This window comes from Pinus tabuliformis, chromosome 6 (assembly GCF_031772625.1).
Source record: "Pinus tabuliformis cultivar Carrire ecotype Pingquan chromosome 6, CPIR1, whole genome shotgun sequence".
Classification (NCBI taxonomy): Eukaryota; Viridiplantae; Streptophyta; class Pinopsida; order Pinales; family Pinaceae; genus Pinus; species Pinus tabuliformis.
The window spans coordinates 9323312-9347031 of NC_142292.1; the positions used below are offsets into that span (position 1 = coordinate 9323312).

General features: G+C 41.4%; 1 protein-coding gene across 3 annotated transcripts in view; it reads left to right on the plus strand.

The window, feature by feature from the left end:
• The first annotated feature begins 1050 nt into the window (after positions 1-1050).
• Positions 1051-23720, plus strand: part of LOC149256955 (putative uridine nucleosidase 2) — a 115557-nt gene continuing 92887 nt past the window's right edge. Inside the window, exon 1 of one of the 3 annotated variants that reach the window (XM_089413295.1) lies at positions 1051-1367. In XM_089413295.1, the coding sequence (XP_089269421.1) occupies positions 1304-1367 (64 nt within the window). In that variant the 5' untranslated portion in view covers positions 1051-1303. The remainder of the gene's footprint in view (positions 1368-23720) is intronic. The other 2 variants (XM_089413288.1, XM_089413293.1) reach the window with 2 other exon arrangements.

The window sequence follows — 23720 nt, forward strand, 5'->3', positions numbered from 1 at the left end:
TTCTCCCTCCGCCTCTGTGGACAATCCTTCTGGGCAGAACAGAGGCCTGAGAGGCACCGTTAGCCATAGCATTGAACGAGATAGGGGTGAAATCTTGGACTGCGGTCACAGGGAGCATCCGGCAGTCAGATATCGTATCCCCTGCACGCTGGAAAATAACACACTCATTGTTTCAGTCACTGTGGAGCACTGCAGCAACCTCCGGAGGCCTGGGGACAACCTGACAGTGCCAAGGGTGGATATGCAGGTTCCCAGAGTGGACATGAGGCGACCCACGCAAGCAGAAGAGGCTGGACCCAGTGAGCCAGCTCCGAAAATGTCGCACCAAGATGCAGAGGATGACAAGAAGCTCAAGGGCTTGGCAACGGATGAGCCTTACCTCACTGATGAGGATTAGTTCAGAAGCCTCTGTCTTCATGGCCAGAAATGCTACTCTCAGTCCATCTCCTTTTGTTTTCTTGGTATGTTTGTTTGTCATAGAGTCAATGTCCGCCGCGAAGGTTTGCGTGTCCACTGTGTTAGACTACGTGTCAACTGTGTCCAGTTATGGGTCCATCGTGTCAAGTCATATGTCCGCTGTGTTGGCTCAAAAGACTGTTGTGTCGATTATATACTGGTTATGTTGGAGGAAAGATACAGGTCCCTTTTTGCCTGTTGCTTAGAATGGATAATCATGGGAAATTCTCTTCGGAGATGCGAGGCTTCGACCTTTTGTAAATTTTGCTGTATTTTTGATTTTTGTAATATAAATTAGTGCAGTTTTACGGAGAAAAAAAAAAACGTTTAAAAAAATATTAAAAATTAAAATAGACAAATTATTTATCTTTGAATATTCTTTATGGGACATTTGCACAACAAATAGTGACAAAATTATGTTTAGGACATCCACCTCCGAGACACGACGCCACGATCAAAATGCGCACTCACAAATGCATGCAACTAGCAAATTGATTCAGTGACAAAGATGGCAAGCGTACGACACAAGCAGGAAACCACGAGATGTGGACAAAACGAGTGCTTCCTCGCAATAAAACTCGATCACCACCAAACGAAGCGACAAATTCCAAAACGTATCTACACCGTTGTTTTTCCATTGATCCACAAGAAGATTAGGCCTTATTGTTTACACATCAGGTTGGACGTCATCCATCTTACCACTCTGGTTTGTTTGTTCGAGGTCGAAGTGAAACCGATCGTGCAAAAGTCCTCCCAGTTACATCCTGACTGATACTTCGACGAAACTTGTTTGTATCTCACAGCTTTCCTCCTGGTTCAGCAGGTGGTGGTGGTGGTGCTTGGATCGATGGCCGACATAGGGGTGGAGAATAAGAGGAAGAAAATCATTATTGACACTGACCCTGGCATAGGTAATCCTCTTCTGCTTCAAATACCCGATTTACATTCATTTGCTGGACTTTCCACATTCATCGTGTTCCTCATTTTGAATCTCAGGCCCTTTTCTAAAATTCAACTAGACAAAGTTAAGTCAAGTTTGATTGTTTTTCAAGCTAAGAATACCTAATAGATCTGCATTCGTCCTTCCACCCCTCTTTTGCTTATCGTTAACATCAACATATGAAATCGAAACCTCTCGATTTCAAGGATTCTATCTTAAGATTATGGATTACAAGCGTTTCTTGCCATAATATCGAAATGAAAAAAAAAGGGGCAAAAGTAGTCGGTAATATTTTTGTTAATAATCACTTTTTATCGTCCCTTAGACCTGCCTGGTCTCCAGGCTCATCTTTTCTTTTAGAATAAAAAAAATTGAAATTCAATTTAATTAGAGATTTATTAAAAGATGTTGGGGTTCCAGATCTGATTTCTATAGTTCAACAGCTCACTTAATGGGCAAGGCAAGCCCTCACCTAATCAAAACTATGCAGATACCGTTCTACTTTCTCTCGATTCACATAAAATCATTAAGTACTAGGTAACTATCATATATATTCTGAATGGTAGTTGGGAAGAAATATAATAGGCCACATTTGAAGTGCAGGGCCTTTATCCAGTGCGAAGGTCTGTTTAGAATGAAACATGTAAATTATTGACGCTATTCATATTTTTTTTGTTAAGTTTGGCAGGACTCTTTCATTTTCGATTTTACATGTCCATTATTCACCCCGCAACGGGGAGGGTAATACAAGATTCGAACCCAGGATCTACGGTTTGGTGAGACTTCATTCCACGGCCATGGCCACTTGAGCTACCCCATGCGGATGACACTATTCATATTTAACTAAAAGAGTTTAAAAGTTATTTTTTGACAAGTAAATTTTATGCATCTCTTCTTGGGAAAGTTGTTTTCAACATTTCTTTTTTCTGAAAAATATCTTATATATAGAGAAAATATTTTCATCAGCAAATAAAAAATCAGAAGGATATAGACAATGTAGTTTATATCCTCTTTATCAATGCTACTAAACTGAAAATAAAATCAGAACACTGCTACTGCACAGAAAGACTTGGAATCTTTTATAAGGAAGAACCTTTGGCCAAGAACTGCGTATGTACATCATTCTCCCACATGTTATGGAAAGCAGACAAAGAATTCACATCATTATCAGAAACAGACCTACAACGGATCTTCTAGAGGGTATACAAAGAAGAGATGCTCAGATAACATCAAATACCAATGAAAGAGGAGTGAACCAAATAGCTGCAATCACCAAGTAGAGCTGCCTGCCAATGACCAAATAGCTGCAATCACCAAGTAGAGCTGCCTGCCAATGAATCCTTCCTCGGAGAACTGAATACAGATCCTAAACATACCTTTAACCATTCTTCGCAAAGGGACAATCCTAAAACATGTGCTTCATCAATTTAGAGCTGTGGTAAATAGGAAAGAGACCCATAAAAAAATCCCACTCTTTGACGTCTTAACTTTGGAGGTGAGCCCTTGAAAATTAACTACCCATGCAAAAAACCTGCAACTTGTAGGAAAGTCAAGCATTCCACATAGCATGAAGCAGACGAACCCATCTATCCTCTATCTATGAACACCCAATGCACATTGAAGACAGGGACAAGTACATGACATGATGCAAAAGGAAATATAACCTCCATGAGTCATATTGCTGAAGAGCCGACCATAATTGCACTCTCAATCTTGCTAAAAATTAAAATGTCCTTGGATTTGCAATGTTTATGTTGGATACATCCTTCTGAGGAATGAACCCAACAAACACTATGATGGTTGGTTTGTTCGAGGGAAGGAAAACATGCTTGCTTGCTATATTACAACAATCCTTAAGGGAGTGTGCCACTAAATCCCACAGGTCCTGCCAAAGGAAGATGCCCTTCCTACTTAGGCTATTGGCCTGGAAATGCGGGATCTTTACAATACAAGAACCTTGTAACCTCTAGCTCCAAATAGATCAGTGTGCCAAATCCCAACCTCATATGTATCCCATCTTACCAAGCTTGCTATTGTATTCCAAATTAATCATATACTCTTAAAGATAAACAACTTGGAAACTTGGAACATGTTAGGGGAGGATATGATCTCACATAAGCGAAAACCCCCCAAGCCTTGCTAACAAGCTAAGCGGTGAAACTCTGCAACTACTTAGATTAATAACTGAAAACTAGTTTACTTTCACCAAGATACATAGTTTCTTAACAATTCATAAGCAGTGGAATAAAAACACTAGAGGTATAAAAACACATCACACAAATCTGTTGATTTTTGTAGCATCGGTTGTGCTCTAGCCTCGAGATTTTGTAGAGAGGCTAAGACACTTGCATTCTCCAATACCCAAAAATCGTTTGGGAAAATTCCACCTAGAGATGATTTAATTCAAATAATTAACTTTTTAAAATGGTTCCCTAAGTCTAAACTTAGGAAATCTCGTTAATTAAAGGGTATTAATAAAATTTGGTGCGAATCTTCTAGAAAAAGACGAGGATCAACTCCTAGTTAATCTTAACCGTTGATTATGTTTTAATCTTGGCTGTTGGTGCTCTAACGAGAGTTTATAAGGAGTTCGATGGGCACTTGGAGCACACACTTGTGCAGTCGATTTTGCTCGGAAGTCGACTTCCTGAGTAGTAGCTGTGAGTTGTCGGAAGTGATTCAGTAAAGTCGAAGTAGTGAGAGAGGGGTAGTGATAGTAGACCGAAGGAGAGTTTTTCTAGATCTGGAGAGTGCAAAGCAGAGAAGGCATAGAGAGGTTCAGAGAGGCAGCACAGAGCTTCAGAGGGAGTCTATAAATTTGCTAGAGAGTCGAGATCTAGTGCCAGAAGCTGAGGTGTGAGACCGGAGGGCCAAAGAGTCGAAGTTCCAGAGGCAAATTGACCAGCAAGAAGGGTGACGCAGAGCCTAGAGGTTGTGACGCAGATCTGCGTAGGTTGACGCAGAGACAATGTGGGGCTAGCCATCCAGAGCCTGGATCAGATTCGGATCGCGAGTGACAGTGTGAGATTTTTCTCACTACCTCTTTGCTAGTTTATTCTCTATATAAGATTTCCAGTTTGGGCATCTAATGATTTGTACTCAGATTACTATTGCATAATAATAAAACCTTTAGTTGCTTCACCGGTTTTCCCATATTGGGTTTTTTCGAGGATGTTTGTCCAAAAACAATGGTCTAATTGTGTGTGTGTTTATTTCTCTCCAATGCAGTATTTAGTTTCCACAATGTTTTATTTTGTGTAGGCTGCAGTGTATGTATTTCAATATTTGCTGTAGAAAACTGCAAGTAATTTGTTCAAAGTAATTTAACAAATAAGAGAAATATCATCATTGCGCTGCAGTAGGAATCGGGTCACCGATTTTTCACAAAATTGACACACTTGTTTTCTTTGGAAACTCTATAGGGAAAACCTCCTTTTTTGTTGTGGTCTTTTTATTGATTGTGTTGAAGAAAGTATAACTAGGTTCGGTCTTCATAAAATATATCTTTGATATTTGTATTTATTCAAGAAAAGAGAAATTATTTTTATGATATTTGTCAATGAGTTTCTTGCTCATTGAATTAGGTCCAACACATGTTTAAGTGCTTCTACGAAGTCAAAGAGTCAATATATTTATGTAAGACCCTTTGAGGGCATGTTACACTATGTATAAAATAGTATAAAGGTCAAAGGAATACCTCCAAGCAAAGTCCAAGTCCTCTCCATGCAACAACGTCATCCAAATGAAGCAAAACAAAGAAAATAATGAACATATAGACAAGTTGGCCTAAGGATAGCAAGTCGGCCTCAAGTCGGCCTAAACGAGGGACAATCCTCTATATATAGAATCTGTCCATTCCCTCTTAACATCCATCAATCAAGCTCTGAAATCAGCGAAGGTGGAAGTCGAGAAAGTGAAGGGAAAAACAAGTCTAAGGGTCTCCAAGACAAGCGAAGAAACTAGGAAGAAGAGCGAAGTATAGGGGACTGTTTCTAGGGCTAGAAACAGTCACACGTGCAAAGAGAAGGAGGACAGATTGCGGATATAACAACAGTAATATTTCAATGCAAGATTCGTTGGTGTTTGGGCTAGATATTGACCTACAAGGTCTCCCAAGTCAAGCAAAGAAGTCTCTCTCTCTAGCGAAGGTGAAAAGACCCTAATTCACTAAGGGTACCCTCCACACGTGGGAAAACTAGGGCAATAGAACAACAATACAGTCATACACCCATATCTCAAGAAGGATGTCATTTGGTCAACAAAAAGAAGAAGTCTACTTGAGCAAAGGATAGAAGAGGAACATCTCATCTAGAAGGCTCACTCAAGGAAGGTCTATCTCTAGACAAGAAACAAAGAGGGAGCACGAAGTGCTGGGGATCAAAGTGCCGGAAGGAGGAAGTCTATGTGCTGGGGAACTAAGTGCAGAAAAGTGGAAGGACTTGACTTATGCTTGGAGGACATCCTTGTCAAGGGTCTAGGGTTTGACATTGATCAATAAGAAGCTTCAATAAGAGAAACTTACCAAAGGGTTTTCCTCTCTAAGAGAGAGAGGTTTTGGCCCTGATAGAGAGCCAAGATTTGTGTTCTTGTCTTTATGATTTTGGTAACAGTTTGATGAAACACACTCACTAATAATAAGAAGAAGATCAAGTTAAGATAATTGTAAAAGTGCTTCACAAATTGTTATCAAGTCAAGAAAAATCACATTACACCTAATTGCCCTAGATTCTTCAACATGGTATCGGAGCTAAGGTGACACATCAAGGAAAGGGCAACTCAAGAACACTCATCAAGGAAAGGGCAACTCAAGAACACTCATCAAGGAAAGGCATCTACAAGGTTGAAGCATCAAGGCAAATCTACTTAAAGAAAAGAAGGCCTACCATATATCATTCATCAAGGAATACTACATAGCGAGAAGAAGACTTTACACAAAGGCACCTACAAAGAAGAGTAGATCAAAAAGGGATCTACATCATCCTACAAGTTACCAAGCAAATCTCTTCATCAAGCAAGTCGACTTAGAGAAGGCAACTTGGAGAACATCAAGATCCTAGGAAGGGAAACCATCAAGTCTTCAAGGAGGAAGCAAATCCATTACATCTCAAAATCTATCAAGTAAGTATATGCCCCCTTTTGAATATACATCAATGTCTTTTTGCAAGGAAAGCAACAAATTGGTAGGTAACAGTAACTTTCTTGCATGGAAGAACAAGACTGATTTACTTCTAAAAGAAAATGAACTTCTAGAACATATCAAAGGGAATATCAATATCCCTGCTAAGGAATAAACTCAAGCCTTAGCCAAGTATAATAAGGATGAAACAAGAGCTCAAAGGATTCTAATAGAATCCATCAAAGACTCTCATTCCTTATGTCCCCGAATTTGAGACATCAAAAGAAATTTATGACAATCTAGTAGAGCTATTCTCGGTATCCACAGCCGAAGAAGTGATATCTCTAAGAAATGAATTGTACAAGATGAAGATATCCAAGGAAGGAATAGCTCCCTACTTCATGAAGATGAGGGATCAACTTCAAGAGCTTGGGGAAGTCATGTCTGACAGAGAAATGACAACTGTAGTACTCAATGCTCTACTTGAGGATTGGGGCAACTTCACATCAAGCATACATGCCAAGAAGGAAGCAACCACATTCAGTGAAATGTGGTCTCTATGCAAGACAAAGGAAACTAGACTTGAAGCAAAGGAAGATGTGGGATCAAAGGAGCAAGCATTTGCTACCATGGCCAAGAGAAAGGGTAAATTCGGCAAATTTGGTCCACGAAGAACAAACCGCAAAGACATGTCCAAAATCCAATGCTATGGATGTCAAGAATATGGACACTACAAAAGGAATTGTACTAAGCTTAAGAAGGACAACAACAACAAAAGAAAGAGGGAGGAAGCTCACAAGACTCAAGAGGTGAAAGAAGAAGAAAAGAAGCAAAAGAAGGAAGATCCTCCGAATCTCTACTGTGACTAAGTCAAACTCTTTACTTCAAGTCTTCTTTTAAGGTTTAGAGTAGGATAGTGTTGATTTGGGGTAGCATCAGATGTGCTCTAGCCACGAAATTTGGTGGAGAGGTTGGGGCACATGAGATCTCCAATACCCAGAAAGGGTTTGGGCAGATTCTAAACAGATCAGGAGATATTGAAATAATTAATATTTTTAATGGTGTCCCTAAGTCTAAACTTAAGGAAAATAAAATATTAATGTGTATTAATATGAATCTGTGTTAGAATGGTCCAAAAGACATGGATCAAGCCAAATCTAATCTTAGCCGTTGATTAGGGACTTAATCTCTGCCGTTGAGATGTCAACAGGAAAAGTATAAGAGGAGGCTTGAGCGTCACTTGGAGAAGACACCAGAGTGATCAGTCATTCTATTCTCTATAGCGGGGTTTGCTAAGAGAGATAGAATCAGTGATTGGGAGAGCAGCTGAGGGGCATTGAGTACATAGAAACAGAGAAGGCAAAGATTGTGTTGGGAGAGTAGCGCAACAGCCAAGGAGGGTGACGCAGAGCGAGCAAGGGCTCACGTAGGGCCATGTAGAGGCAACCAAGTGTTGCGTAGAGCACCAGAGGGGCTAGCGCAGCTGACGTAGAGGCTCCCAGAGCTGACGCAGGGCCTCTTGGGGCTGACGCAGGCCAAGAAAGGCTGACGTAGGGCCAACGTGAGATAGAGAGGGGCTGACGCAGTCCAGATTGGGCAGATGCTGGGGTTGCAGAGCAGTTTTGTGCTGAGGAGCTGCCGGAAGGATTTTCTGGGGTTTCAGCTAGGAGATTTCTCTCAAACTGTGAGGTATAGCTGCTAAGGAAATTCTCTGTTGGGTAGGCCATTTTCGGCACCCAGATTGTACTCTGATATTGCTTAATAAGAAAACCCTCAGATAAAATGTGAACAAAATTGAAAAGAAAGAGATTTAGCTCTCAGGTGTGGCCTGCACCTGGAGACTACACTCACAAAACAGAGAGATCACTCTCGTACACTCTATTATTCATCAATGAAAGATTACATCATTAAATACAATACTAGGAATTAGGAAGTTGCACCCAAACCCCTAAACTTTAGGAACTAATCCTAAACTAGGGAGAACGTTACAACAATGTAACCATTTTCTCCATTAATACAAAATAATATTAATTATTTTTAACTCCCCCCCTTAATGGAGAAAGGGTTCTCCTAGACTCCTAGCATCCTTTTAAACAATTCAAATTTCACACGTGCAAGTGGCTTTGTAAAAATATCAACCAAATTGTCACAAGTTTTACAATATTCAACAACAATTTCTTTTGACTGTATTTTCTCTCTAACAAAATGGAACTGAGTGTCTATATGTTTGGTGTTTTTGTGAAACACTGGATTGTATGCCAATTTAATGGTGCTCTGGTTGTCGCTTTTGATGGAAGTGGGATTCTTCTGTTCTTTTCCTGCATCTTTGAGAAGCCTTCTCAACCAGATCGCTTCACACGTCGCTGCACACAATGCTTGATACTCAGCTTCACACGATGACAAGGCTACAATATTCTGCTTCTTGCTGCTCCATGCTATGACCCCGGATCCTATGTTGAATGCGTAACCTGTGATGGACCTCCGATCATCCAAGTTACCTGCCCAGTCTGAGTCTGAAAAACCTGCTAGAGTAACATCAGATACATCAGTGTATAAAATACCATAATTAACAGTACCACAAAGATACCTCAACACGCTTTTTGCTTTTACCCAGTGACTTTCAAGCGGTTTTGACATGAATTGGCTCAACACACTAACAAAGTATGCCAAGTCAGGTCTGGTTGTTGTAAGATATATCAAGCTGCCAACCAGCTGTCTGTACATTGTAGCATCAACCTCTTTAGTGCCATCGTCACTGTTCAATTTCAGATTCTGCTGCAAAGGTGTCGCTGTTGATCTACACTGATCCATACCAAATTTTTCCAACAGATTTCTGGCATACTTCCCTTGGGTAAGAAAAGTTTGCCCAGTATCTCTGCATACTTCTAATCCCAGACAGTAGTGAAGGCTTCCGAGATCTTTCATCTCAAAAACTTGTGCCATAAGCCTTTTGATTCCTCTGATTAAATCATCTGCATTTCCTGTTATAATCATGTCATCCACATACAAAGAAATCAAAATAATCTGCCCCTGATTATTGTACTTGGTATACAAATTTGGGTCATTTAAACTTCTATGGAAGCCATGCTCTACAAAGAAAGAATCAACCTTTTTGTACCAAGACCTGGGTGCTTGCTTTAAACCATATAAAGCCTTTTTCAATCTGCAAACAAGATGTTCCTGCCCCTGCTTTACAAATCCTTCTGGCTGTACTAAGTAAATTTCCTCTTTTAAATCACCATTTAAAAATGCAGATTTAACATCAAGCTGGTGTAATTCCCAATTACATTTAGTAGCTAAAGCAATAAGCATTCTGATTGTATTTAACTTTGCTACAGGTGCAAAAGTATCATCAAAATCTATACCTTCCTGCTGTGAATATCCTTTTGCAACCAGCCTAGCTTTTAATTTCTATACTTCCGTCTGCATTCATTTTTGGTTTAAACAGCCATTTACATCCTATGGGTGTTTTATTCTTAGGCAGCTCAACTAAATCCCAAGTATCATTTCTAAGAATTGATTCCATCTCTTCATTCATTGCATCTCTCCATTCCTTAAATTGACTAGCTTCTTTGTAATTAGAGGGTTCTACAATGTTCAAAACCTTTGACATCAAGGCATAGTTTCTCAATTTTAATGGTAATTGAGTCTTCCTACCTGATCTCCTTGGTAGGGGACTTACCTCAAATTTGTTTTCTTCCGCTATAACTGGGCTTGCATTATCACCTTCTTGCTGTTCTTCTTTTTGCTCTTCTTTCTGCTCTTGCTCTCTTTCATCCTCGCTGCTTTCCTCCAACAACAATGGAATGTGCCAATCATCACCAACATCATCTTTTCCTTCCTGTACCTGTTCATGAAACACTACATCCCTGCTTGCAAATGTCTTACGAGACTCAGGATTGAACAATTTATATGCTTTAAATTCTGTGCCATAAGCAACAAAGATGCATCTAACTACTTTAGGGTCTAATTTCTTCCTATCAGCTTTGGGTATATGGGCAAATGCTTTTGACCCAAATACTCTTAGATGGTTTACTGCTGGTTTAAATCCATATAGAGCTTCAAAAGGGGTTTTGAAGCCAAGATACTTGGTAGGACTTCTGCTGTTCAAATATACAACAGTGTTGATAGCCTCTGCCCAAAAACTATTAGACAGACCCTTACCTTGTAGCATGCTCCTTGCGCACTCCACCAAGGTTCTGTTTTTGCGCTCTGCAACTCCATTTTGCTGCGATGTGTGTGGCACTGTATACTGCTGAACAATCTCGTGAGATCTGCAGAATTTCATGAATTCCCTTAGCTTGTATTCTCCCCCTTGATCAGATCGGAGAATTTTTATACTCTTACCAAACTGTTTTTCCACCAAGGTTTTAAATTCTATAAAGCACTCGAAAGTATGACTTTTCTTGTTCAAAAAATAAACCCATGAATGTCTAGTGTAGTCGTCAGTAAATAACAGAAAATAATATGCTCCTCCTAGCAACCTTATCTGCATAGGTCCGCATACATCAGTGTGCACTAGTTCTAAAATATCTGTTTCCTTCCTCCTATCATGCACAGGAAACTGTTCTCTATGCATTTTTCCTAAGGCACAGCCATCACAATTTAACTGAATATTACGAAAGATAGGGAGTCCCTCGACCATACCTTTCTTCTGCAATAACATGAGGTCTTGCAGATTCAAGTGACCGAACCTCTGATGCCAGAGTTGTTCGGCTGTCGATCCTCCTGCAACCATGGCTTGCTTTGGTATACTTTTTGCATCTAGTCTGTATAGGCTTCCAACTCGCATGCCTGTTGCAACTATTTCATTCCTGCAATCCTTTATCACACAATGAGTCTTAAAGAACTCGACTTGCATATCTTGATCAACCATCATGGATACAGATATTAGATTTTTCTTAATTCCAGGTACATATAAAACATTTTTAAGGTGACTAATTTTTCCATTTGGTAACTTAACTGAAATCACCCCATAACCTTTAATCTCGTATCCACTATCATCTCCTAGGTATATTTTTGATCCATTTATACTTTCTTCAAGACTATCAAAAAATTCCTTTTTACCTGTCATGTGAGAGGATGCTTCGGAATCGACATACCAAATATCGTCCTCATTAGATGCTGAAAGGGCACAGTCGACTGTGAACAGTCGAAATTCATGACTGAAGTCTTTATCTTCTTCAACAAAGTATCCTCTGTGCTTTGCATTTGCCTGCCTCCTCTTTGCATCATCAACCTGCTTCTTATAACATTCACTCTGTATATGACCCTTCTTTCCACAATAATAACATTTCTTTTCAGAATGATTTGCAAGAATACCTTTATGTGAATGTGAATTCTTATGTGATGTTCCTCCTTTCTGCTTTGGTTGCTGCTGTGACTGCTTTCCTTTGAATGATCGTCGTTTTGCCATCAACGCAAGATCATCACTCTGGGGGTTCAAGTTCTGCCGCCGCTCCTCCTCTTGCTGCAAGATCCCTGTGAGATCATCAAATGTGGGCGCTTTCTCCCTTGCCGACAATCCAGTGATGAACGTTTGAAATTCATCTCGCATCCCGTTCATTGTGATTGCGACAAGATCTTCATCAGACACCGTCACTCCGATGGCCCCCAATCCGTCTTTCACATCTTTAATTCGCGCAACAAATGCAGTAGCAGTCTCCCTTTCGTCCATCCTCATTGAAAATAGCTTGCTTTTAAGTGCCAAGACTCGGCTTGTGTTCTGGGTCTGATACAGATTTTTGATTTTCGTCCAGATGTCCGTAGACGTTTTACAGTCTCTGATGTGCGCAATAACGTTGTCCTTCATAGACATCTTCAACAAGACTTTGGCCTTGTTCTCTCGTTTTTCCCAATCTTGCTCCTGTGGCCCTGCGTTCGGCTTCTGCTCATCGCCTGTAACTATGGACCAAGCATTCGCACCCTCAAGCAAGGTCTGGATCTTAAACTTCCAATTCGTGAAGTTAGATCCATCAAGTTTACCAGACTCGTTAAGGTAAGATTCCATCGTATTACTCATTCTGACCAGATCTACAAAATGAATCTACCCAACAACAAAAAACGATACCTGTCAGATCGATCTGTCACCTCTGCCACCGATCTACAGTGTCTGGCAATCCCGCTCCAATGAGCAAATTCGGCGTTTTCAATACAGCCGAAGAATTGATCTGATCAAAATTGATCCGATCTGCCTCTCCCGGATAGATCTGCAACTTCGCTGATCTGCACCCCTTGCAAACCGCCAAACGAAGTTGAGGCTTCCCGCAGATCCCCTTGAAGGAAGATTGGCGCGTCCTCCTGTGTATCGGCGCTTTCCCGAGCGAAAAATCTGCGCCAATTAAAAATCTCTTAGAGTAATTTTGCTGGCGCGATTAATCCGTAAAATTCCGCGCCAATCGGGTGTTCTGGCGCTCTGGCGCGATTAATCCGTAAACAATCGCGCCAATTCCCCTCCTGGCGCTACTGTCAGCGCGAAAAGCGCGCCAATCTCCTTTCTACTCAGAAAAAAAAATCCGAGTCCGAGCCAGGTGTTCTGCAGTCCACCTGCTCAATTGAGCACAGAGCTCTTGTCTACATGTGGCCACAAAGGCACTTCAAGCCACACATGCAGTTCTACCACACAGGCAAGCTAGCTACAAAGGCACTTCAGCCACAAAGGTGATAAAAGATCAGGCTCACCTAATCTGAGCTCTGATACCAAGATAAAATGTGAACATAATTGAAAAGAAAGAGATGTAGCTCTCAGGTGTGGCCTGCACCTGGAGACTACACTCACAAAACAGAGAGATCACTCTCGTACACTCTATTATTCATCAATGAAAGATTACATCATTAAATACAATACTAGGAATTAGGAAGTTGCACCCAAACCCCTAAACTTTAGGAACTAATCCTAAACTAGGGAGAACCTTACAACAATGTAACCATTTTCTCCATTAATACAAAATAATATTAATTATTTTTAACTCGTGAGATAGAGAGGGGCTGATGCAGTCCAGATTGGGCAGATGTTGGGGTTGCAGAGCAATTTTGTGCTGAGGAGCTGCCGGAAGGATTTTCTGGGGTTTCAGCTAGGAGATTTCTCTCAAACTGTGAGGTATAGCTGCTAAGGAAATTCTCTGTTGGGTAGGCCATTTTCGGCACCCAGATTGTACTCTGATATTGCTTAATAAGAAAACCCTTAGATAGCTGCACTGGTTTTCCTGCATTGGGTTTTTCCGGGGACATTGGTCCAAAAAATAATGGTGTCATGTGGTGTGTTTGTTCTTGTTTTTTTTAGTTGTTGATCTGTAATATGTTGAGCATGCACTAGTGTTTATTTTCAGTATTTACTTTGTAAATAACTTGTTAAAGAAAAATAACAAGTAGGTAGGAATAAATCAGAAAAGGTGCATGAAGGGTTTTTAAACTAAGTAAACTTAGAAAGTTCAATAGATAGGAGCCTGTAGGAATAAAATAAAATTGCATGACTAGAAACATCTTCTAGAATCTAGGAGCATGAAGTACATAGAGTTCTAGATACTCATGAAGAAGTAGCATTTATAATGAAAATAAAATGCATGGTTAGAAATATCTTCTAGAATATAGGAGCATGGTAGATATAGCTCAAGATATTCATGTAGAAGGAGCATACCTAGTATAGGACCTTATCCATGATGAAAGAAGATTGATCATGGGATTCAAGAAAATGATGATATGCAGTCAACCTAAGATGAAGCAAGAAGGGCCACACCAAGGACAACCAAATGAAGCTAAGATGATCAAAGGAGAATCAAGATGAGGTATGTATGCATCAAAGTTTAGTCATGTTATCATTTGTATATTATTGAGTCATGGGAATAGTTCTATAACATGATCAAGTAGGAAAGAATCTCTTTCACCAATGACATGCTCAAAGGCATGTACTACAATGCAATAAAGGTCAACAAAAGGATATGCTCACATAAGGAGTATAAGATTGCTGACTAAGAAGCAAGAAGAAATGTTGACTAGTCTAGGAAGCAAGCAATGAAGAAGTGCTCTCAAGGAGCATAAGGTGGTTGACCAATTTATCCAAAGAGAAGCAAATGAAGAAAGAGATCAAGCATGTGAAGAACACCATGATCACCGAGAATCACTATCTGACAAGATACTTTGAAGATATCTCCCGAAAGAAGGCAGGACAACTCTGACAAAGGAAGGAAGGACCCTTGACACCTATGAAGGCCTTGGAGATATGAAAGATGCAGATAATTGATTCTACTCTATGAAGATGTTGTGATGAAGAAGCCATCCAACAAAAGAAAAAGCAATGTTGAAGCAATATCAGGATGAAGTCATGATGGGCTACTAGGTCGAAGCATGTAAACAAGTAAGTATGACGAAGCATCCATGAGAAGAGTATTTTGAAGCATGGACATATGACAAAGGAGTAGCCAGATGACAAGAAAACCTGATGTATGACAAGAAAGCCACTTTCCACGAAGGAAGCAATGACATGACAAACTAGGAAGGAAAGTGATCGATGGATGGTGCCCTACCTAGAAGAAGTTCGAACAAAGACTTCATGACATCAAAGAAAGGAAGGAGATCAAGCAGTTGAAGGACCCATGAAGAAGAAGTTGCTAATGAATGAAAGAGTCCCTAGTTAAGAGGGAGCTCTGACAGGTCCCTGTTCAAGAGGGAGTTTTGGATCACCCCTGATTACAAAGGATTGACAATTGTGTTTTCCATTTCATGTATCATGCACTAGACTAGGACTAACAGCGGTAAGTCTAGATGAAGGTCATGAATGGAAATGTATACACAAGATAGACATAACATTCTTGTCTTCACTTGGGAAGAAAGAATGGGAAGATTGGGTAATCATCTGGCATCCGATACTCTTTGAGGATGTGTAGGGAATCCAAGACAAGAGTAGGCAAGAGAACCGATATTCTTTGAGGGCCAGGAACCCAAGACAAGAATAGTCCTAGAAGGACATACTCAGCGAACACCCAGGTGGGTATGTACCTTGAGAGACAATCACTAAGGTGTCTATAAGTCATTGATCTCACCAACATTGTGCTCTGATCTATTGAGAGATAGAGCTGTCAGTCAAGGCCTTGCTGTGGAAACAATGTTGGTTATTATGATGCTATAACAGATGGATTGCAAATCCGGTTTCTCTTATGTGAATTCTTCAAGATTGAAACATAGCCAAACACCTTGTAATGTTGTACGAATACCTTCCTAGTTAAGAGGGAGTGTTGAAGAAACTGTAACTAGATTTAGTCTTCATAAAATATATCTTTGATATTTGTATTCATTCAAGAAAAGAGAAATATTTTTATGATAGTTGTCAATGAGTTTCTTGCTCATTGAATTAGGTCATGCACATGTTTAAGTGCTTCTAGGAAGTCAAAGAGTCAATATATTTATGTAAGACCCTTGGAGGGCATGTTACACTATGTATAAAATAATATAAAGGTCAAAGGAATACCTCCAAGCAAAGTCCAAGTCCTCTCCAGGTAGCAACACTATCCAAATGAAGCAAAACAAAGAAAATAATGAAGATATAGACAAGTCGGCCTAAGGAGAGCAAGTCGGCCTAAAGGAGGGACAATCCTCTATATATAGAGGCTGTCCACTCCCTCTCAACATCCGTCAATCAAGCTCTGAAATCAGCGAAGGTGGAAGTCAAGAAAGTGAAGGAAAAACAAGTCTAAGGGTCTCCAGGTAGCAACGTCATCCAAATGAAGCAAAATGAAGAAAATAATGAAGATATAGACAAGTCGACCTCAAGTCGGCCTAAAGGAGGGACAATCTTCTATATATAGAGGTTGTCCACTCCCTCTAAACGTCCATCAATCAAGCTCTGAAATCAGCGAAGGTGGAAGTCGAGAAAGTGAAGGGAAAAACAAGTCTAAGGGTCTCCAAGACAAGTGAAGACAGGAGGAAGAAGACTGAAGTATAGGGGACTATTTCTAGGGCTAGAAACAGTCACACGTGCGAAGAAAAGGAGGACAGATTGTAGATACAACAACAATAGCATTTTAGTGCAAGATTCTTGGTGTTTGGATCAGATATTAGACCTACAAGGCCTCCCAAGTCAAGTGAAGAAGTCTCTCTCTCTAGCGAAGGTGAAAGGACCCTAATTCACTAAGGGTACCCTCCACACATGGGAAAACTAGGGCAGCGGAACAACAGTATAGTCATACACCCATATCTCAAGAAGGATTTCGTTTGGTCAACAAAAAGAAGAAGTCTACTTGAGCAAAGGATAGAAGAGGAGCATCTCATCTAGAAGTCTCACTCAAGGAAGGTCTATCTCTAGACAAGAAACAAAGAGGGAGGACGGAGAGCTGGGGAGCAAAGTGCCGAAAGAAGGAAGTCTATGTGCCGGGGAACCAAGTGCAAAAAAGAGGAAGGATTTGACTTATGCTTGGAGGAAACCCTAGTCAAGGGTCTAGGGTTTGGCATTGATCAATAAGAAGATTCAATAAGAGAAACTTACTAAAGGGTTTTCCTCTCTAAGAGAGAGAGGTTTTGGCCCTGATAGAGATCCAAGATCTGTGTTCTTGTCTTTATGATTTTGGTAACAGTTTGATGAAACACACTCACTAATAATAAGAAGAAGATCAAGCTAAGATAATTGTAAAAGTGCTTCACAAATTGTTATCAAGTCAAGAAGAATCAAATTACACCTAGTTGCCCTAGATTCTTCAACAGATTGTTCTTGAGCAATTGGATCTATTAGAAAGCAATCTGTCTCTCTGAGAAAGTGTTCTGCTTCTTCTCACAAATCTCAACTGATATAATTGATCTCGGCTTGCCTTGATCACTGCTTGTTCTCAGGCCTCTAGCATGCAATCTCTGTTGCCTCCTTGACTTGCTATGCAAAACCTGCTCTCTTCTGCGCGCTAGAAGCCTCCTAAATCCTTGTGCACTAGGTCCCTATTTCCTAGCGCATAGGAGGCCCCTAAATCATAGTGCAATTCCTCCTATTTCCTTGTGCACTTTCTGCGTCCTGTTTCTTAGGACCCCAACTCCTCAAAACTTGTGTGTTGTCGCTCAAATTTTAAAGGAAAAATGCGACAACAATTAGGGCGGGAGTTATCACTCTTATCCCTCCCCTGATCCATTTAGAATGAAATATTTATTTCTTGTTTTTTTTTATGGCCTAACATAAGCATGGGGGATCATGAGACGCCGTAAAAACATGTTGCCCCATGTGCTTAGTCTTTGATATGCAGGTAACAGGTCTATGTTCCCAAGAGATTGCTGGTGTTCTCATGACCTCCTTGTTCGAGTACGGTCATGCACTCTACTAAGAGATCATGTCCCAGTTGGAGCGAGATGTTACCCACCACTCGTGGGTGACACCCACAGTAGAAATTTTTCTCCTAGATGGTCTTTCGCTGATAGCCAACAACCCCTTGCAACCACCAGATAGCTCGATGTGCCACCATTTCCATCCACCGGATCCAACCATTGTGCTCCCTCGCCGATCTGTTGTGATCGTATGTTTGAAGGTGGGCCTTCCAACCCCGAAGGTATAACCTTTCATTATGTGGTTGGGTATTTTGGCTTACTTATCATGGACACTTTTGGGCATGGATTAGTGGGGGGATTCGACGGAAAGAATGGACTTGGTTTGTACTCTTGCATCCTCTGTCCAACTTGGTGGTTAACCTTGTATCATAGTCCCGTGGGATCTCCTTTATTGGCTACTAGCTTTAGGAATGGCACTACATGGGAAATCCCGATTTTGGTTGTGTGGTTCCCATTTCCCGTCACCACATACATCACTCCCCTCCGCTCATTATAATCCCTTTCACCATATTTCCCATCTGGGGCCACATTTGTCCATTGGGTCCACAAGGAGTTAAACCCCCCTGCTCCCCTTGTCCACACTTTGGGTTGGGCTTGGAACGATGCCTTGAAGGTTGATGCAGTGAAAAAGAAATTAAAAAGCATAATTTGGCCACTCTCAACAGGAAATGTACCATAAGATGCAAAAGATGGTCGGGACATAAAATTTAGCATGTGGGCAAAAGCCAACATGAGCTCTACCATCCATCATTTTGGCCATCACCTTGGTTCCTAGGGCCCTTATATGAGCCCCTTGCATCATTAAGGAACCCATGATTGCCCCAATCCTTGGTGGGCAATGAAATGCCCAACTTTAAGGGGGTATTCACTGCTACATCATTCACATCATGCTCTCATCCGTTGGAGCCTCAAGCAGTTATATAAGAAAAATCAATAAGAGGCAAAAGGCATATGAAAAAGGGTGGAAAAACAAAGGCCGACGTAACTCCTGTACCACGATTTCTCCCTCGTACATTCATACACTCAAGTGTGGGCTTCACTCATCATGGCTACCCTTGTATTGTGGCATGTTGTTTGGAGCCTTCCCCTGATGTCCCACTCCGTTCTATCATTATATCACATGATACCTGCCACTTAAGGGATGTACCATGGACCTGTCACTCCCTTAGAGGTTGAAACCACTTAATAGGGTCCTTGATTAACCTCCTTCTTGAACTTGGAGACACTTGTACATTCTAAAGCCCATTATGGAAGGGCATGCCACTGTGAGGTGTCCACTTGGTTCCATGATTTGTAAGTTCATTTAGTTAATTGCATTGATGATTTGTTGTACTGGAAGGTGAGGAGACGCATTGGATCTTATACATGATTGCATGTGGGTCTTCATCTTGGGGTTTGGTCTCCCTATACGAGGTCCAAGCCCTCCAGAGGGTCATATTGTCATTTGTAGGGTGAGTGTAGAAAGCTATGGGCCTCCACTATAACAGAGAGCAGATAACCACATCATGGGATCCTTCAACTCCACTCAATGCTCACTCGTGTTCCATTTATTTGACAATGATGATGTACCTAGACCACCTTGCCCAACCGGCTACACACTTGCACCACACACTTGATAGTTGTTCCAGGGCCCAGATGAGGATGTGTCTCACCATGGGAGACAAAGGGAGGGCTTGCATCATTGTTCCAGCCCTTACATATGGGATACATGCTTTTTCGATCCACTTGGAGAGCCACGAGGATTTTTTTGCGCCCCCACTGCCACTTGGGAGCACCACAGGTCATTTGCTTGGAGATCAAGGGGCCACCCCCTTCATCACTATTTTTGGAGCCCTTCCATCCATTTTGGCACATGTTGGACTTCACTAGGCCTTCCAACCTAGCTATTGTATTATCATTTCGGCCCTCTTGAGAGGCTTATTTTTCATGTTATGGAGCTATTTGGTGGGCTTGTCACCAATTAGGGTGTTATTTTGCACATTAGAGACACTTTTAGGGGTTTTTTAGGCTAATTAGATCCATTGAACTATTAGAGGCTCATATAAATACAAGTGAGGCCTCATTTGTAACTCATCATCACTTGGATTTGGATCATTGTTTCTTCTGGAATTTCGCTATAGCTATTGAAGGATGAATTTGAGATTCTTTAATGCATTTTGATGTTTGGGTTAATGCTATTCTATTTTGTGTTGATTTGGGGTAGCATCGGATGTGCTCTAGCCATGAAAATTGGTGGAGAGGCTAAAGCACATGAGATTTCCAAGACCCAAGGATATATTAAAATAATTAATATTTTTAATGGGTTCCTAAGTCTAAACTTATGAAAATAAAAATATTAATGGGTATTAATATAAAATTGGGTTATAAGGTTCTAAATAACATGGATCAAGCCAAATCTAATCTTAGCTGTTGATTAGAGATGTAATCTTGGCCAATGTTGCACGAAGCGGGGACGAAACAGGGACGCTTTTTGGAAGCGGGGACGCGAAAGCGTCATTTTCCAAAAATCTAGGAAGCGAAGCGTCTGCGGAATATATATATATATATATTTGCATTTATATTCAAAACAAACATTCCAAATACCAAATTAGTTGTAGAAGACATGAAAACATGCATATTTTTGCATAAATAAAGATAGATATGGCATCCATGATTCCATTGTAGTTACTAGTATGTAGTATGTACATCAATGATTAATTATTCGAGCACCAACCATCTATATTCTAGCAATTACTAACATACATCAAATTTTTAAGCATATTATAAAACATAAAACATTTAAGAATATTATAAAACATAAAACATAGAGCATATTGTGATTTATCTAGCAAGTGAGCAACTGTCAACATTTGTCATGTCTAAAATTCAAATAATAATGTTTACAAAATAGGTCACTTGGTCACCGCCAAGCCAAAAAGGTTCAAATTCGCAAGCCTACAAGTCTAATGATTAATCTATGACAAAAGTAGTAAATTGTGAATATATCTACTAATCTCTCCTCCTTCCACTACGAAGAGAATGTGGCGGCGGGCCTCCACGTGGTGGCAATGAAGAAGATGATGCCTGTGGAAGTTGTGGCACTGAAACTGATGAAGACGAACCCTCTGGTGTTGGTGTTGAACCATGGAACCTAGGAACCAAGGGACCATATGGGGGTGGCATCTCAACACGATCATCATCATCCTGGAATCGCTCAAAAAATTCATACAAAAAAAAACATGGAGGAAGCTCGCGATCCGTATGCTTCGTACTCCGAAGCTTGACGCTTCGTACGACCGACGCTTCGTACGACCGAAGCGCCGTCCGAAACGCGTTTCGGGCACACGCTTTCTGAAATTTCCAAGAAGCGTGTTTATTAGCCCGAAACGCGTTTCAGACGGCGCTTCACCCACGTATCCTTACGGATCGCAGATCGGGGTTTGATTCGGGGGGGACGTTTCCTGTAACACTGATCTCGGCTGTTGAAGACTCAATAAAAAAAGTATAAGAGGAGGCTTGAGGGTCAGTTGGAGACACACCAGATTGATTAGTCAGTTCGATTTTCTAGAGTGGGGTTTGCTAAGAGAAATCGAACCAATGATTAGAGTTGTAGCGAGGGGTAGTGAATGCATAGCAGAGAGGCAAAGATAGTGCCGGAAGAACAACGCAGAGGTAGAGAGGCAGACACAGAGCCTATAGGAGCCACGAACGCAGAGGTAGAGAGGCAGACGCAGAGCCTATAGGAGCCACGCATAGGGCTACAGTGATTGCGCAGAGGGCCAGAGGGCCTGTGTGGGTGACACAGAGGGCCAAGGAGCCAGCGCAGAGCCTTTGTAGGCTGACGCAAGGGGTTGTAGGCTGACACAGAGGCCAGGAGGGCTGATGCAGAGCCTTAGAGAGGTGCTTGAGAGAGTTTTCGTGGAGTAGAGTTTTTGAATATCTGCTGTCGAAGAAGAGGTATTACTGCCAGATTGATTTCTCTGTCGGGTGAGCTAGTTTGGCACCCAATTGTATTCAAGAAAAGCTGCTTAATAATAAAACCCTCAGAACTGCTGCACCGGTTTTCCCAAGTTGGGGTTTTCCGGGGATGATTGTCCAAAAATAACGGTGTTCCTTGTGTGTTTGTTTATTTCTTTCAGTTGATGATCTGTAGATGGTTGAGACTGCATTGTGTTTATTCCAGTATTTATATGGTTAGATAACTTGTTCAGTAATTAAACAAGTAGGTGAAATAAACGAGATAGTGCAGGAAAATTTCTAACAGGTTAGACTTAGAAATTTCAACATTTTGGAGCTTTCTCTTGCAAATGTGATGGATGGATAGACCTTTTTTGCCATGTAATTTTCTCTTTAATGCGAAATTTTCATTATAATGTATGGAATATTGCATCATGACGTTGCTTGTGCTCTAAATTATGCAAAAATCTTGAATCACTTTGGTAGTCTTGATCTATTGCATGCATTATTCATTGGGGAAGAAAAAATGAATGTTCCTAGGGGTTGTCTTTGAAAATCTAACCCTAAAACTCCATTATTTGATAGAACAAAACCCTAAATTAATCTTATTCTTGACTCCATTCTCCCAATAGACTGGGCACTGGTCCTAGGTCCTTGGTGATCACATCAAGTTAACGTAATATCATTCTTTCACCTTTTTTTTCCTCCTTTCTTTGTCCCCTAAGGATAAGGAGATTTTCTAGGGCTTGGTGCGAAATTTTAGGGAGGAGGAATTTTAGGATTTCGTCTAGACAAGTTTCTTCATTTATGTCTCCTTTAGGCGTCCTCCAGTTTTGAATGAATTTCAAATAAATTGATGCCCTAGCTATCACACCAAGAGGGATGATCCGAATCGGATCCATAAACGACTATCATAAGAACCATGACTATATTAGGACAAAACAAACCCTTGAAGAATCCAAAACAGCAATCGAAAACACCCTGAACCAGTGGCCATGGTAGCCAGCGCGGAACGACGAGGACCTCAGTCAAAGCACGCTGACCGAGGCCCATGGAGACTGCGCAGGAGGTCAAAATAGCCCTTGGGAGCCCCGGATCGGGAAAAGGAGCTGATTTTCGATGCGCGTTAGTGGCATCGCTGGGCAAACAGGGCTGAAATGGTAGGGCTTAAGCACTTGGTCATTTTAGGAGCTAGAGGACCATGGGCGGAAAAAGGTAAAGTGCCATCGTACGAAGGTGGGACCCACACCCTGGAAATCAGCGGTTTGATCAGGGCACCCTTGAACAGTAAACGGTTTTGGAGAAAACGGAGCGAGCACCCTCAGCGATCGACGCGTGGTAGCGGAGGTGAGAGAAAAACCGCTGCGATCGCGCGTTATCAGTCGAGCAAGTCAACCGCGCTCGGTGTGCGAATGAAGTTGGATTTGGAGGAGCCCAGATCGGATGGCTGAGATTGCATCCAATAGACAGAGCGGAATTGACAGGGGATTAAGCCGCGATTTAAGAGGATTTGGAATCCGTTGACTGCCACGGTGGAGAAAGCAATGAATCGACGAGCGGGCTGGCGCAGTTCCGATGGGGATGCGTGGCTACTTCTCGAGCGTTCATGCTGATGTCGAACAGGGAATTCCAAGCACGCAGGCGACAGGCGAATTGACGCAGGCGGGAGAGGAAACGAACAGGCATGGAGGTCGAATGGCTAAAGCCATGAACAAAGACAGTGAACAGGAGATTAGAAGAGAGATTCAGATCGAAGAGTCCAAGCGACCAAGAGAGACAGTGAACAGTGAACCCTGAGAGGAGGACTGAGCATAGAGAGCAGTAAAGCCAAGTAGAGGAGACAGAGGGCCGAGCTGACCATAGGCAGCATCGAGCACCAAAGAGCTTGAAGAATCAAGCCTTCCCATAGAGGAATCTGTTCGGATTGAGCATCACAGTTGGCTCTTTCCACTGTAGACCAAGGGTCACAGAGCTGGT